This window comes from Sphaerodactylus townsendi, linkage group LG09, assembly GCF_021028975.2.
Source record: "Sphaerodactylus townsendi isolate TG3544 linkage group LG09, MPM_Stown_v2.3, whole genome shotgun sequence".
NCBI lineage: Eukaryota > Metazoa > Chordata > Lepidosauria > Squamata > Sphaerodactylidae > Sphaerodactylus > Sphaerodactylus townsendi.
Window position 1 is genome coordinate 86,620,548 of NC_059433.1, and position 17,227 is coordinate 86,637,774.

Here is a 17,227-nt window from a genome sequence, read left to right on the forward strand (position 1 = left end):
GCCCTCCTCGGCAGTGGGATGTGGTGCTGAACACTGCGCCAGCATCTCCACCACCGTTGCAGGCACAGCAGGGGCAGGTCAGGGGAGAAGCTGGTGGTAGTTGGCTTCCACCCAGCTGTTACCACTGCTGCACTTGCGAGCGGGACTTTAAGCCCAAAGGAGGCTTTCTGGCAGTGGGGAGGCTATTTTGTGTTTTTAGCCTTCCCATGCCACCGGAAAGCCCCCTTGGGTACAGCAGTCTGGCACAGCTATGGCTCACATCTGGGTGCCTGACTGGTTGGATGGGGCTGCCCATAGAAGATGTCCCTTTACAGATAATAACAGTATTCTTTACCTGGCCCATTGAGGAAGTCTTTGATCTGGAATGTAACGAGAGGAGGTGGAATGCCGCTTTTAGGATCTATTTCGCCTGCCACTGTTTGTAACCAAGTCTTGCAGTAGTCGAGAGTTTCTGGTAGAGTTTTCCCAGGATCTACAGATGATAAAGTCCAGTTATGACATGTAATTAATATTACAGTTAGCAGTATACTGGAGAAAAAATATATGATGCACACAAGTAAATCTTTAAGCATTTATGACTGATATTCACATACCATTTACTTTGTATAAACACAGAGAGAGACAGAGTACATGTACATTGTAAATTCTGCATTATGGTAATTACGCATACTTTGTAATGGCTACAAGTCACCAAACACTAACCTACCAAATATATAATGGTACCATACATGGACAATTAATCTTAACTTAAATGATCTGATAACTGTACACACCCTTCCTAAAAAAAGTCTATGATCTCAATTCAATAATGCAATTATATTGTTCATAGATATCTTTTTAAGAGATTTGTACAAAAGTAAAAGCAAGCTAACAACAGAATGCAAGAGAGAGAATAAACTATAAACAAGCCTTAAAGATCAGAAAACCACATGCTTGGAGATGCAGTAGAGTGGTTCTACTTATGGGATATTTGATACAGTTTACATTTTCACTGACATTGCAATCACTTTTTACTGCTAGGCTTTTGAAGTTAACTTCAGTAGCTTTTCCTCTTGGCTCAACCCTTTGCTCAATCCTTAATATTCCCAATTGTGACTAAAAGTTCACATTTGGTACTTTTCAGTTCTGTGTCTTTCTTCAGGTTCTGGACAATGTATACGAGGCATTATCACTGCATAAAAACGTTTTAATCTTTGGCAATCCACAGCCTTTGTTATAGTCTCTCTCTCAAAGCTGCAGTCCTCAAGCATTCAAAAACATTTCTGAAGAATTGAAGCAGCCACATTTCCAGTTATAGCTTTATTTTGTTTTGGGTTGATGATCATAAAGCCCATTACCATCATGACCCTTGATGCTTATAGCAATGGTTACAGAGAAAATTCCGCCAGCCCCCTGCAATTCAGATAATTTCACTGTGTTACCCACTCCATTGTTCACCTTTAAAAGAGACGGCTGTTTCTCCCTGAAAACAGTAGTTTCACGCTTTCACTTACAGTCAGCATATGGTAGTGTGGTGTGAGCTGGGCACATGAAGTCTTTCTTGGAATGTCTTTTTTAACCTACTCACATGATTCATATAAAATCTGACATATATGGACCCTTATGCAATTTCAAAGAACATACTGAAACCAATTGATTGCAACTTTAGATCTACATGGAAAAAGATTAAAAGTTTGCACATTCTTCTGAGTTTTTTCCCCCTTATTTGATCAATTTTCAGGAACTGATTTTACAGCAACATGTGCGATGTGTGCTATATACATTACAGTGTTTTCTGTTTTCACTTTTTTCTCACTTATAGTGCATTTCTAGGGTAATTACAAAACCATAGAATACGGAATTGTACAAAAAGATTTTCTTCACTCTCATACTGTAACAGCAAGCCCCACGGCTTGGTTTTTGTAAAGGTAAACACTTTATGTTGCCTCTTTAACAAATATCAAAGTGTATTTTGGGATGCTAGGAACAGTGTGCTGTGACTTCACAGCACTTTACACACACACACACATCACACACACACAGTACTAGAGAAGTGGTCAGAGCCATAAACAACAAATTGATAAACAATAATAAATGTTATACCCTGTTAATATATATTACTTTAAATGGACTGAGTCATTAATTTAAGCATAGTACAGCTGTGGGTGAAAAACTGCCTTATTAATTTTTGTATTAAACGAGTCAGCAGGGCCAGATTACATGAAAGCTCATCTTTGAGAACTCAAATGTATGACTACTGATTTAAAAAAGCTAGATAATCAAGAATACCAGCCTCCTTATTAGAGAGTTATAATGCAGTTAATTCTTAAGAAGGGCTCCTGAAAATTACAAACCTGCCACTCCAATGCCTGTCTCGGGCCATTTCCGCACGGGCCAACAAAAGCGGGGGAAAGGCAGGTTACATGAACCCGCCCTCACCCCAGCCTCTTTGCATGGCTGGCTGTCCCATGAACAGACAGCATGTTGTCCGGCGAAAGCCTTTGCACCAAGGAGCATTGTTCTTGTTCTTTCCTGATGGTTCCCCCCCCCCCCACCTGCCTGTGAAGTGAACTTTGCAGGTAGGACTGACCCTCCCAGGGCATGACACGGCCCATTTCCCCTGCGTGGCTCCACAGATGGGAGCTGGGGAAGGGTTTTCCAAGAATCACGTTATGTGCAATTGTCTTGTTCGAATGCACCTTGCAGCCATAGCCATTTCCTCAGCTGCAGCTGCAAAGAGTTAAAACAAAAGAATAGTTCATAACGCGATTCTCGGAAAACCCGGGGTTGGGGGGGATGCAGAGTTTTTTACCAGGGTTATTCCGGTTTAATTGGCCCATGCAGAAAGGGCCTCAGATAAGCTGAAAGGAAGCAAAATTGAGCAAGAATTATTAAATATCTCAAGCAACAAGCTGGGCTGATAATAGGATCAGCATGTGTTCTGCATAGGGAAGACTTGCCCCACCACCCTTTCAGAACAGTATGTGGCTATCAGCAAGCACACAAATTGGTAACAGTTCTTAAATGATCAGGAACTGGGGTTGAGCAGTGTAATGGCCAAGTCTGCAGAACTCAGAATTATTCAGGATAGTGAAAACCAAGACTGACTGTGAAGAGCTCCAGGATGATCTCCATAAATTGGGTGAGTGGGTAACAGTGTGGCAAATGAAGTTCAATGCAGGTATGTGAAAAGTGATGCACAGGGGAACAAAAAATCCCAACTTCAAATATATACTCAAATTAGTTGAGATTGAGAGGGAAAGAGAAAGAAACCTTGTGATTGTGGTGAATAGTTAATTTAACACAGTGTGCTGGAAGAGTGAAAAAGGCAAATTCTACATTGGGGATAATTAGGAAAAGAATTTAAACAAAACAGCCAATACTACAAGGCCTTTATTTAGATCTAGGATGTGGTCTCATCGGGAATCCTGTGTGCACTTCTGGTCACCATATCTCAAAAAGGACATTGAAGAGCTGGAAAAAGTACAGAAGAGGGCAACCAAGACAATTAAGGGGTTGGAACATTTCTCCTATGAAGAGTCGGGGCTTCTCAGTTTAGAAAATAGATGACTTGGAGGGAACATGACAGAGGTTTATTAAATTATGCATGGGACAGAAGCGCTCCTTCCATTGGGCAAAGTGGGCAGTTGCCCAGCGTGCCCCCTTGTGGTGGGAGCCAAAAATGCAGGTTCGTTTATGGGATTTTTAAATTTTCAGTGTTTTTTCCGTTTTTGGCCTGCAGGGGGTGCAGATTTTAGGCTAGCAGCACCAAAATTTCAGGTATTTATCAGGAGACTCTCCTGATGATCTCACCAATGTTTGGTGAGGTTTGGTTAAGGGAGTCAAAAGTTATGGACTCCCAAAGGGAGTGCCCCATCCTTCATTGTTTCCAATGAGAGCTAGGAGATGGGGGCTATACCTTTGAGGGTCCATATCTTTGGACCCCCTGAACCAAACTTCATTAAACCTGGGAGATATCATCAATAGGGGCTCACAAAGATACTCTGAAATTTTGGTGCTGCTATCTTAATAAGTGCACTCCTGACAGCAGGAACCCCCTAAATTTCCCCAGATTCTCCTTTTAAATCCACCCCCTTCCTGCCAATGCTTGTTTTCTTTCTTTCTTTTATTCTCTCAATGCCTAAAGGCGGTGGTGGTTGTTGTTGTTGTTGTTGTTGTTGTTATTATTGTTAAATCCACCCACTTCGGCATGGATTTAAAGGGAGAATCTGAGGTGCCCAGTTTAAACATTGAAAGTGATGCTGTTTCAGGGTGGGGGAGAATCAACCCCAAAATAGCATCACTTTCAATGTTGTTTAAACTGGGGACCCCAGATTCTCCTTTTAAATCCACCTTAAAGGGAGAATCTGAGAGTGGCTGCCCATGGGGGGGTGGCTGCCCATTGGGGGGGGGCATCAAACTCAGGTTTTGCCCAGGGCTCCAGTTTGATTAGGTACGCCATTGGCATGGGATGAAAAGAATAGACAGAGAGAACTCTTTTATCCCTCTCCCACAAGGAAATTCTTCTTTGCAGAATGAGTGATTAAAATGTAGAATTTACTGCCACAGGAAATAGTGATGGCCACAGGCATAGCTTTAAAAGGATATTAGACAAATTTTAGTGGCTACTAGCCATGGTGACTGAAGGGAAACTCAACGTTTTGAGGCACTAAAATTCTGAATACCAATGCCAGGATATAACATTAAGGGAAGGTCTTGGCTATGTCCTATTGCTGGTCCTCTGGAATAACTGGCTGGCTAGCCACTATGTGAAACAGAAGGCTGGAGTAGATAGACCACCAATCTTCAATCAACAGGGCTCTTCTTCTGTTCTCACATAAACACATAAAAAGTTTCTCATAAAGCCATTTACCAAAGATTCTCAGAAAATTCGGCAATCTGAGAGTAGGAGGATAGGTTCTTTTTGGGTTGTTAACTAGCTAAGAAACATGACAGATTTCACAACATAGGAAAGACATATTTGTCAGAACAAGGCACAGGAACAAAAATGTGATCCTCTAACATCCCAACATTTTCGTATCTCAGGAATTTGCTGGAGGAAAGCAATTGTGTGTTATAACTCCATATGAGCATCCTTAGTGTCTTCAGCATCAGGAAGCTCTGCACATATAAAAAGGAAGTATTACATTCTAATGTTTTTCTTTAGAATCCTGCATTTTATTTGGTAGATACAGCTCTTTCTCAGAAAGTATTAGTAGATGGTCCATCAAACTGAGTTGCAGAAATTGGCCAAATATTAATGTTACAAACAGAATTACATAGTTCAAACAATGCTGCGCCTGGTTCCCACCGTTGTATTTCTGGTAATAAATAATACACTACATGGCACGTGGCCTTGAAATGTGTGCGGCAGATCTCAAAAAATAATTTGCCAAACTACTATGCTATTACAATGGAATGACCACATTTCTAATGACTGATGGAACAATGAAATTTGAATACATGTTCTCCCAATCAAAAGGCAATAAAAATACACTGTAGCCACATCATTGTTTATTTCGTTAAAGCCACATATTTGCTTTGTTTCCTTAGCATTCTATGTTTTATAAGTTAAAGCTTTAAAAAAGAAGTGAGATTTTTTTGCTACTGAAGCTCTAATTATCGCTTTTGCACGTGATCAGTTATTTGATCAAATGTCCTAAACTTGCTTGAATCTGAGATTTGTTTGTATATTTAAGGGGTTAAGAAGAAGCCAGGACACACTGGAAAAAGTCAGAATAAGACACTCCAAGTAATTGTCGTCTATTGACCTGCTCCTGCTTAATCTCCAGAGAAGCAGTCATACAAATGAGAGTACAGTCTCAAGGAAATAGAGTGAGACCTGTCAGGGCTCTCTTTCTAAAGGCAAAGCAACCTCTGCATAAGCAAGAAGCCAAGTTGGTAAACAGGTAGCCAATCTGGTTAGAAGGTGAGAAGTCAAACCAAGAAGCAAGTAAGAAGGGACAGGCCCTAAGAAAAGCTCTAGAAGAGTGATAAGTTATTTGGACTGAGCAACTGGCCAGATTCAGAGTTTTAAAAGACCAGGTAGAATCGCCATTGGTTCCTGGTGTCACCTGTCTCCTACTGAGGGGGCAGCACCAGCACCAGTCTCTATCCAGCTGTGGCAACAAGGTACAAAAGGAATAACTCGGTACCTCCCACTTCTGCCAAATCATCATGGTGGCAATTACAGTGCTGAGAATCTAGAATGTTCTAAGATTAGAGAATGGCCCAAGAAAAGAATGATGGTTACAATCAACTATAGTTTTAGCATGAGATCCGAACTGAGTCACAGATATGTCCAATATCCAAACAGAAATAATGTAAAACGTTTGGATGTATTAGTAGAGTTGGGTATTGCCAAAGCAACCTTAAAACCAACAGGTCAGAATAAGAAATCAACTACAGGACTAAGATGTTAAAACAATGGCAAAAGAAACCTGAGCTAAGAGCAGTTGAATCCTGCATGAATAAACTATACGTGAACCAATTTTCAACATCTTTACGTCAGCCCTTTGCTTCAGTAATAAATGCATGCATTCATTCCCATGGCTCACTGAAAATACTAGCAATAAAGGCAATCCACAAATCACTGAGATAGTAGTAGTCAAAACTATCCCCTGTACTTTTACCCAGCTCTAGCATGCTTCAAGGGTCAAGTATTGGTGGATTACAGCCAAGGGCTAACTGCTTCTCTCAAAGAACCGGGCCCAACTTTCCTTAAAGTCAAAACATACATTACCGTAGTATCTGGAAAAAATGACATAAAACTAAGTCATGTACTGATAGAGTTTTATAAGGGAAAATTAATAGCCGTGTCAGTTTATATTTGTTTTTTTATCACTGCTTTATCCCACTTAGGCAGCCTTTCTTCTGGAAGATCAGTTATTAACTTAATGCAGGCTGTGGCTAGAATCCAAAGAAAAATGCGGTGCAACTGGATTCACCAATGATGGCCTCACATGTCACCTGGCAAAACTAAATTTGAAACTGAAGTGAATATCCAAAGTAGCTCGTGAACTGCAGTAGGAGGTCTGCTGCTCAACAGGAACTGGAGGAAGGGAAGAATAATTAAAATATTCCCAAGACCTTGAGTACCATAACGTAGTTTTTGTTAGTCTTCTTTTCCTGCAGGTGGAATTTGTTCTCACTGAAAGAACAGATGTAGGGAAGAGCTAATGGACTGAAGGAGAGATAAAGCTTCTGGCTTTAACAGGTCAGATTTATGGAAGACGGATCGCTATCAATGGCTTCTAGCCATGGCGAGTAAGGGAAAAATCTATATTCAGAGGCAGTAAACTTCTGGAATCCAGTGCTGGTAGGCAACACGAAGGAAGACCCTGATCTCTATGCCCTGTTGGTTGGCACTCCAGAACACCTCTGTAGGCCACTGTGTGAAAGAAGATGCTGGACTAGACAGACCACTGCTCTGATCCAGCAATGTTCTTATGCTCTTCTGTTTGGACAAAAAAGGGAACCAGAATGAAACGGACTACATAAAATAACGCATCCATACTCATCTTTCAAAAACAGCTAACAGCTAGCACAAGGACGGATGCCTCTTCTCAGGAGTGCCACCAAGAGGAAAATGGAACAATGTATAATTTGAGTAGGCCCCTCAAAAGTTGTCGTGTGCTTCAAGGTATTTTTACAGAACTGTTGTGTGAGCCTCCAAGCAAATTTACCCTTCAATATGCAGATGCCTTTGAAATAACAGCAGTGAAGAAGCTTAAATTTATGAAAACACTTATATCCCTCATTTCTCTTGTTCTAGGTGGCTTACAATAATAGATTAAAACTTCCCCAGATAAACCAAAGATAAAATAACAAGCCCCAAATCCTTTCTCCTTACTTTATAAAAACAGAACACTCAAATTTTAAAAGGTTTTAAGTTCTTGTGTTGGTTTGGGAAGACGGGGTGGAGAAAAATCAACAAAAGAAAATTTCTACATGATCATGATATTGAGACAGTGGTTGATTCCCTCCCACATCAAATGCAGCGATAAACTCTGTTCACATGAAAGATTCCCATGCTAATGAGAAAGTAAGGATAAATAATTTGGTTTGGATAAAAAAACCCTCCACTTTTGGTCATCTTTGAGCAGCAGAACGATTACTCTGCCCATCAGTATATCATTGTAAGGCTATTAAACAGTCTTACCTGTACACTTGTAGTCTGATGCTACGCCTTTGAGGACAGCATCAAATATAGATACTTCCACTCTTTGTTTTCTATGATGACAGCTTAAGATCAAAGAAGGTTGGGATACAACAAGGTGCAAAAATGGCTCTAGGTGTAGGTCACCGGTTCCTCTGCGACCAGGCTGACGAACAATAGTTATACCCAGGGCTTGCCTTGCAGATGATCTAGTAGAGGCATGAAGGCTTTCCAGTGACAGAGCACCTGTCTTTTTAGCAGAGGTTAATGAACTATTGCTGTTCAGGAGATCATCTGCTGTTACTGATGAAATGCCTGCTTCAGTGGGTTTCTTGAAATCATGATCCATGCCTGAGTCTGTTTCTGGGAGCTTTGATGAACTTTTGCTTGTTTTTTCACCATCCTTCTGATCCTCCAATGATTTTGATTTAGGTAGCATGGTACATGAATAAGTCATGAAGGAGATTCGGCTGGCTGTAATAAAAACGTCAAAGGGAATAAAGTTCAGGTTCTTCACAATAGAAGACTGCCGGGAAGGACGGGCAATGCGGTGGTGGCTGGTGCCACTGTGCTGCTCTATCTGAACTATTCGGATTTTAACACTGTCACTGCCAATACCACTGTCCTGGGCGCCACTGTAACGGGAAGATGTTTCAGCTATACCTCCTTCAGGTGCATCTGTTTTTTTCTGTTCCAGTTTGGTAACCTGCAAAGGAAAATTAAAATATATGAAAACAGCCATGTTCACAAGCATCATCATTCAATGAAAAGAGAACACTTACATAAAAGAGAGGTCAAAACAGAGGAATACGTGTTCTTTGGCCAAGTTAACTTTCAAAGAAGGGATTGCTCATGAACGGTCAGCAAGTGTCTATTCCACAGAAATGACGAATCACATTTAAGGACATGCTACAGAATGACGTTGTTGGAATTCCATATGGAGGGAATGTTTCCTGTGTTCAAAGTGATTTTTTAACTACAACGGCAGATGCTACAGATTATTTAGAAAATAATAAAACTGAAGTTGACATACAAAGACTATCAACCCATTTACTGATCATTTTCATTTTAATTGATTAAATTTAAATAAATGTCCATTTAAATGCATGTGCAAATTACCAAAACCTCAACATAGGTGGTTTTTTGCGATGCATGAGATAGCTTGCAGTTAATTAACAAAAAAAATTGCCACTCATTGTTTGAAGGAAAAGGTCATGTTTGATAGCAGCCCAATCCAGGCCTGGGAAACCTGAAATTTTTTTTAAACAAAAGCTCACAGAAGAATCCTCCATAGAGGAGAATCCTCCACTGATGGCTCCGCCAGCACATGGGAGTTGACTGGCCACTGGGAGTCCAGCACATGGGAGATGACTGGACACTGGTCAGTCCCGTCCTCAGTCGCAGTGTTTTGCACTGGCAGGCCTGAGTGATGGATGCATTTGCTGGATAGGGTGCCGCAGAGCTGCGCGGTATCCAGCCACCAGGGTAAGTTGGCCCTCAGTTGGCACATCTGCCCCTTGTGCAAGTGGAATGAGCACTCATGCTGGCCCCTTGTGCCAGCTGAATGGGCACTCATGCCGGCTCCAAAGGTGGATCCCCCCCCCACAGATTGGGCTGTTCTTATTCAATCCCTAATTTGATAAATTGCAGGAATTGTACAAAGTTACAAAAGATAAACAAATGTGTCCTTAATTATCAGCCTCAAGTGAATATTTGCACATTGATTAAAACTGATCATTGCTACCAGTTAAATAGACAAAGACCATAGTGCCATACATCTTTCAATACACTTAAATCCATATGTTTAAATGGGCTTATGCACCTAATTATGAATATATTTACTACTTAAAGCAAACGATGCCTGTCCCTTAAATGTACAAAGTTGACAGCAAGAGAGGCTGCATTCTAAACACTAGGTTAATAACCTAACTATAATTTAACTTCAAAGGACTTGCAAAGGTATGTTTAAGAATGCATTGTAATTCCTCTGAATTTAAAAATTGCAAATAAAAATTAGCAGTACTAAAAAGATTTGGGGATCCACACTGTATTTAAATTAACGACAAATCTCAGGGAGGTGCTAAAAATGTGTCACATAGGCTTTAAAATTCTAGATAACATTTTTCAACCATCCATTCCATGGAATGGAATGCCGTCATGGATGTCTTAGCCAAACTGTATATCCATAACCAAGGGGAAACTTTCAAAATGTACATCTGGTAACATTACAGTCTTGCCTAAATAACTGTAAATGTTTACTAGAAAACATGTAGACATCACCAGTAAAATGTAAACATTTTTATTTAATTAAAATATTTATTCCCATACCCTCTGCACACAGTGTCCTGAGGCCACATACAATCTTATTTAGCTAAAAAATAAAACAGCAATGAAATACCAGAAGAAAATATATTATTTTAATAATATTTTAAAACAACAAGAAAAAGCCTCCGAAAGTTAAACTATTTTCATATGGATCCATTGGTCCATGAAGATTGGGGGGGGGGGGGGGGGGTTAAATAGGTGTTGCAAAGTTAAGGCACCAAAGTAAAGATCCAAGAAAGGCCCTGAATTGTAGGTGGAAGAATATAGGGCACGGCTTCCAAAAATGATCTAAAATGGCGGGCAGATGCATATGGGAATCCTTTAAATACTCTGGTACCTGGCCATTTAGGATCTTGGAAGAACCAGCACTGAATATTTAAAACATGCTGTGGTGTTGTCGGGTTTGGTGTGAAAATAAAATAGCTCTTCTCTGAGAGGAAGGAAGCCTAGTTTGTGCTATTCATATAACACTCTTGCCATTTGGAAGTGGTCTTAGAGAATAGACAGGTGTACAACTTTCTTAGGAAATTCATTCCACATATCTGAAATTTACAGCACAGTCTTAAATGTTGTACCCGTCTTAGTCCTCTGGAGTCAATGAGCTTAGAAGGGGGTAGCTTTGATTATGATTGCATCATTAAAGGATTTTTTATTCTATATAAAAAATTTGTGTAATATTTAAACCTACACCAACCTTCTTGTGATTTAAGGATACTGCTTTTCAGTTGATAAAGATAGGATAGAATGAACATCCATTTTGAAAACCACTCAAAGGGCCACAAAGAGGGCCAATCCTCTCATAAACCCCACACTTAACCTTTTTGTGGGGAGCAGCAGTGGCATAGTGGTTAAGAGCAGGTGTACTCTAAACTGGAGGAAACAGGTTTGATTCCCCATTCTGCCATCTGAGCTGTGGAGGCTTATCTGGGAAATTCAGATTAGCCTGTACACTCCAACACATGCTAGCTGGGTGATCTTGGGCGAGTCACAGTTCTTCTGAGCTCTCTCAGCCCCACCTACCTCACAAAGTGTTTGTTGTGAGAAGGGCAAGGAGTTTGTAAGCCCCTTTGAGTCTCCTTGCAAGAGAGAAAGGGGGATATAAATCCAACTCTTCTTTTTATGTGTTGATGGTTTTAGTTACTGATTATTCCCCTTATCTTTCTTCCCAGATCATATAATATGAAACTGTGTTTGCACCCCCCCCCCACCAAGTGCACATGTACATGCTCAACTGACAGGAAACGGCATAACTTCAGATCAGCTGGCTATGTGGGGGGGGGGGGAATTCACCCTCTCCTAACAGGACAGGAGTTACAGAAAGGATTATACATTTCATAAATGTTGAGTATCAGTTATATATTTTAAGGGAAGGAATCTTTATACCCTTGGAATTAATTCATAATGTGGCTTTGCATGAGTCAAAAGGAACAATACGACGTTTAGAAGAATAAATCTAATGAAGCCTAGCTATTACTAAGGAACCTCCAAACAGAAACATTACAAGGATACGTTTTGTTTTTCTGGTTTTGACATTTTCCAGTTTGAATCTCCTGCATATTTTTGAAACTACCACTACACTGTCATACTAAAAAGGTTTAAATATGGGATGGATTTGGAAGTAGACTGTGCAGTAATGCAGTCTTCCTCTCCTCTTCCTCTCCTTGCCCGAGAGTACCCAAAAGGAAGATGGGGACGGTTGCATAAGTGTAAGAAGTCTTGCTTCATTTGTCCCCCCTCTTCCTGCTGTACAGAGTCGTGCCATCACATAAGCTATGCCCTGCATAAATAGAAGTATGTGTGCACTGTTTTGCACACCCCTCTCTCTTGGCCAGCTAACTGACTTTAGTCCCAACCAGGAATTTCTGGTCTAAGTGTGGATAAGCAAGGAGGCTCCCTGGGTAAGATTTCTCTGAAAACAGTCTGAGATCTAATCTATATGTACTAAATTACAATCTCAATTCATTAGAGCACAAAAGTACTGGAAACGCTATATCAAAACACTACACTGCATTTCAGAACTAAGAAAAGGGGGGAAAAACCCATGAGACCAAGTTGTTCAGTCACTAGTGCCACTTTAGTTATTCATAGGATTTGTATCCCACTTTTCCTGCCAAAGCAGGCTCACAACAGCTTCCAAACAGCATATCAATTAAAAAATATATACAATGTAATATGAATGATGGTTTAAAACTTCAACCAGGATGGAATAATTAAAATAAACATCTACTCCAACTCCCCTGATACACAAGTCTACTAATTCAGAAGGGGAGGGGAAGAGAGTTCAGTAAAGATGGATTGCTGCCCTCAGCTATAGGCCTGACAAAACAGCTCTGTCTTACAGGCCCTGGGGAACTGAGGTAGATCCCACAGGACCCTGGTCTCTTTGGGCAGAGTATTTCACCAGGCCAGGTCCAGAGCTTAAAAGGCCTTAGTTGAGAACAGTCAGATGCCTTTCAAGCCAGGGATCATCAGAAGATTGTTATTCACATGGAGGGCACATTGAAAGAGATTGTCCCACAGCTATGATAGTCCCAGATCATTTAGGCTTTAGGGTTACTACTGAGGCAGGCAATGACAAACCACCTGTGAACAAAAACTTAATCCATCGAAGACGGAGATCCTTTGGCTTGGTCGTGAGGGGGAGGTTGGGAATTTCCAGCCGCTGGTGTGGGAGGGGGTCACATTGGCGCCGACCTCCTCCGTTCGCAGCCTGGGGGTCCACCTGGATTCTTCTCTTTCAATGGAGACCCAGGTGGCCCATATAACCTGGGTTGTGTTTTTCCATCTCCATCAGGCCTGACGGTTGGCTCCCTTCCTCTCCAACATGGACCTAGCCACTGTGATCCATGCAACGGTCACCTCCAGGCTAGACTATTGTAACTCACTCTACACGGGCCTTCCCTTGCATTTGATCCGAAAACTGAAACTGGTCCAGCATGCGGCGGTTCACTTGCTCTCAGGGAACGCCTTCCAAGATCACATTCAACCTGTGTTGCGCCGCCTGCATTGGCTTCCAGTTGAATTCCGAATCATCTTCAAAGTGTGGGTGTTGACCTTTAAGGCCTTACGCGGCCTGGGACCCTCGTGCCTTCAGGACCGCATTACCCCATATGTCCTGGTCCGACCTCTGCATTTGGCAGAGGCCAATTTACTGGAGGTCCAGCCTTCATGGTTCTGGCGCCGGCCTGGTAGAACACTCTCCCTCCAGCTGTCCGGGCCCTGCGGGACCTTGGTGATTTCCGCAGGGTCTGTAAGACTGAGTTGTTCCACCGGGCTTTGGAGAGACCAGCCACTGAGTGTGCCCCTCCCCTCTGCTCCATATGGGTCCCTAACATCATCGGGACCCACTGTCTCCCCCCTCATTTTCTTGGGAAGATTCAAGTAAGGGTTTCGTGGGATGCCTATGTTAGGAAATAACTACTGTTTTAATTGTATTTATGATCATTGTATTTATGATGATTTTATATATGATGCTTTTATGTTGTACACCGCCCTGAGCCCTCCGGGGATAGGGCGGTATAACAAATCAAATAAATAAATAAAAATAAATAAACAGCTCTTGCTTTGAAAACATCATGTAGGTGTGACTTAATGGCACATTACAGACATATAGAGAGATACAGGTGAAGGATGAATAATACACCCATAATACACCCATTCTGCAGTCACTCAACTGGCTGCCTATCAATTACAACAGCTTCGTACATCTGAGCAGGGCCTTCTGTAGATGACACCCTGAAAACAGGCATGATCGGTAACCGCCAAATCACATTCCTTCTCTCTAGTAGCCCCTAATCTGTTTGGAATGGGCTGCCTGTCAGAAAGGCTCTCATGCATTAGCATTTTACAAACTATGTAAAACTGAATTGTTAAGAAGGGCATTTCTGTAAAGGAAATGGGCTACATCTCAACAGAATGGCCCAGAAAAATGCACTGGTTTCTTACTGATTTTATGTTCAGGAATGTTTAACATGTTAAATAATGCTTATGCTTTGTTCAGCTCCATTTCAAATTCTTATAACTCCTACTCCACAGAAGCCTTTTATTTGACAAATATTGCTCTTTCCAAACTAAGAATGGGTTTTACATAGATCAGTTTCCTGACCATGCCTACACCTTATTTAGCTGGTTACTGTCAACAAATACCTGCACAATTGCAATACTGTACTTGTGGAGAATATGTCCCTGAGGATGTAATGGCTACATTTTTTCCTATCTATGATATATAGAACCAAGGGTTAAAATTTCAAATAAATGCTCTTAGATAATGGGACTCTAACAGATATGGAAAAACTGGTAAAATTCCTATGTGAGACGGGTCCATTTATTAACTACAACATTGCATGTTTTGCTGTAGCTGTTAAAAAGATAAGAGCTAAATATGCTGAAAGTAAGCAAGGCTTAAATATGTAATATCTGCAGTAAGATAATTGGATTAACTTGATTGTAATGATTTAGTATGTGATGTTGTGGTATAGTTTGGGATTATAATTATATCTATATTTAATTTTTTTAACTTTGACTGGGATTGTAATGGCCTATGGCCATATACAATAAAATATGACTGACTACAACTCCTACTCTTATTACATTTCTTACTAGATGCTTTATCTGATTGGTTGTGATTGCTTTTTAGTGTTATTAATACTTTTTTCTCACTGAGTCTCGGTGAGAAAGGAGTACAAACAACACTAACAAAAATTAAATACCAATTTTCTTGCTTTCTATACTGGCAGTTAATGAATGATGCAAAATAGAATGGTACCCAAAAAATAGCAGCAACAATCAAATTGCAGTTTTTAGCTCCATCATTTTATACTGATAATACTGATGTGCGCAGTTTAACATATACTGCGCGCCCAGATCTATTTGCCTCCGAATGGTATCAACTTCTCAAATAAAAAAATTACTCAATAGGTTTATTACTTGAAGATCTCTGTATGCTGTCACCCAGAGAGATTTTCCAAACCTTAAAAAGCCGACTTTTAGAACAGGAATACTACATCCTGTTGAGGCAAGCAAATAAATCATGCTCACCCCTCTCGGTCGGAATACTACCTAAACAAGGGAACATAGCCAAATATCTTGAGTTATTAACTGAACCCCAACAGAGATGGATTATCACAAGGGCCAGATCCAATACTTTCCCATCGGCCACTACAGAGGGTCGTTACTTATCCATCCCTCTCCAGGATCGGGTTTGTCCACACTGTAAAAACCAAGTGGAGACTTTGGCTCACATTATTCTTGACTGTCCGAGATATGTGGGTATTAGGAATTTCTCTCCCAGGCTGGCCCTAGACAAATCTGAGACTCTGCCAGTTCTGTTGTGGAGCTTCTGTTAAACAATACAGATGTCATGCTCTTGGAAAAAGTAGCAAAATTTCTTTTGCAAGTGACAGAACTTTCTAAGTAATGTATACTGCTATATACAGTCCTTCTGTCTGCATTTTGAATGTACTCTTGATTTGTACTTCATTAATGTCTGATAATGCTCTAGAGCCTATTTTAAATGCCTAATAAAGGTGGTGGTTGTTGTTACTGATAACCAGGAAAATCAAGGTGATACAAAAGAAATGGAATTCAATAAAACATTAAGCACTAGTATAAAAACAATTAAGGAGAGCGTTTGAGCTCTCTCAGCTGGGGCAAGCATTGCCTAGAGATACATCCAGCCTGTGGGTAAAATGGACTTTTAAAGGGAGAGAATGCTATGACTTGGAAACTAACAGCAGAGGCATTTTCTGTCAGGAGTGCTTTGATTAAGCATTGCAGTGGGTTGGACTTGATGGCCCTTGTGGTCTCTTCCAATTTTAGGATTCTAGGTTCCCTCATTCCACATTCTAAATTTAGTGAAAGCAACATTTTCAGCAGGCTATGGCAAGATACCCAGCCATTCAGATATGTTGGAAATGCTCTCCTGGAGGATATATATATATTTATATGTCACATAGCTGGTTACTGAGTTAAGATTTGCAGCTATTCGCTTTAAAAAGCAAGCTTGGTAATAAATCTGGGCATCAAATGAATATCCCTTTAGACTAGTGAACAATTCCAAATGCAAGAGCTCTAAAAAAAATCCCTTGCTTTGTTACGGAAGAAATGGGCCAATACTTTAAAAATGTCAGAAACACCAATATCAGCTTCCTGATAGCAAATGTAATGGTAACATTTATCATTGAGCTGCATTTATATCAGTTCACTTACTCTTTACATAACCCATTTAAAATGAACAATAAAAGTTTTCTTTAATTAGCTACTGGTGTGCATTAACATGATCATGATTAAACCATAAAAACCAACTGTACATTACCGAGGTCCCCTATCACATGTGTTTTACATTATTTTAGTTGAAATTGTACTTTGAGTCCCTTTTAAAAGTTCGACCTTCTGCTTTCATAGAATTAAATGCATATTACTGCAGTTGAGAAGATAATGTTTCAGACCCTCCAGGCATATATTAAACACACTGGCAGCACATTAGACAAAATGCTTTACTTATTAGATACTTCCTATTCTAAACAGTGTCATCAAAGGCTAAAAACAAAATCCATATAAAAGCTGCACAATGCTTCCACACAGAACCTGTGCCAAAATCCCTGTACTTTCCAACTAATGAGGAAAGGATGTGCACTCTTAACATATGAATGTAAGATTTTCCAAGCATTTACTTTAGGAAACAGCAATATTGATTCCATATGGCTCATGTTAAATGAAACTGTATTGGTAAAATAACCTTTAAGATATCTGGCATGATAACCATAA

At 40.4% G+C, this 17,227-nt stretch overlaps 1 protein-coding gene across 5 annotated transcripts in view; it reads right to left on the minus strand.

The window, feature by feature from the left end:
- The window catches only part of VPS13B (vacuolar protein sorting 13 homolog B), a 382,095-nt gene that overhangs the window by 128,365 nt on the left and 236,503 nt on the right, over window positions 1-17,227 (minus strand). For all 5 annotated transcript variants that reach the window (XM_048507301.1, XM_048507297.1, XM_048507302.1 and 2 more), the window contains exons 34-35: window positions 8,141-8,843; window positions 335-472 (exon numbers count right to left, since the gene is read on the minus strand). In XM_048507301.1, the coding sequence (XP_048363258.1) occupies window positions 335-472; window positions 8,141-8,843 (841 nt within the window). The remainder of the gene's footprint in view (window positions 1-334; window positions 473-8,140; window positions 8,844-17,227) is intronic.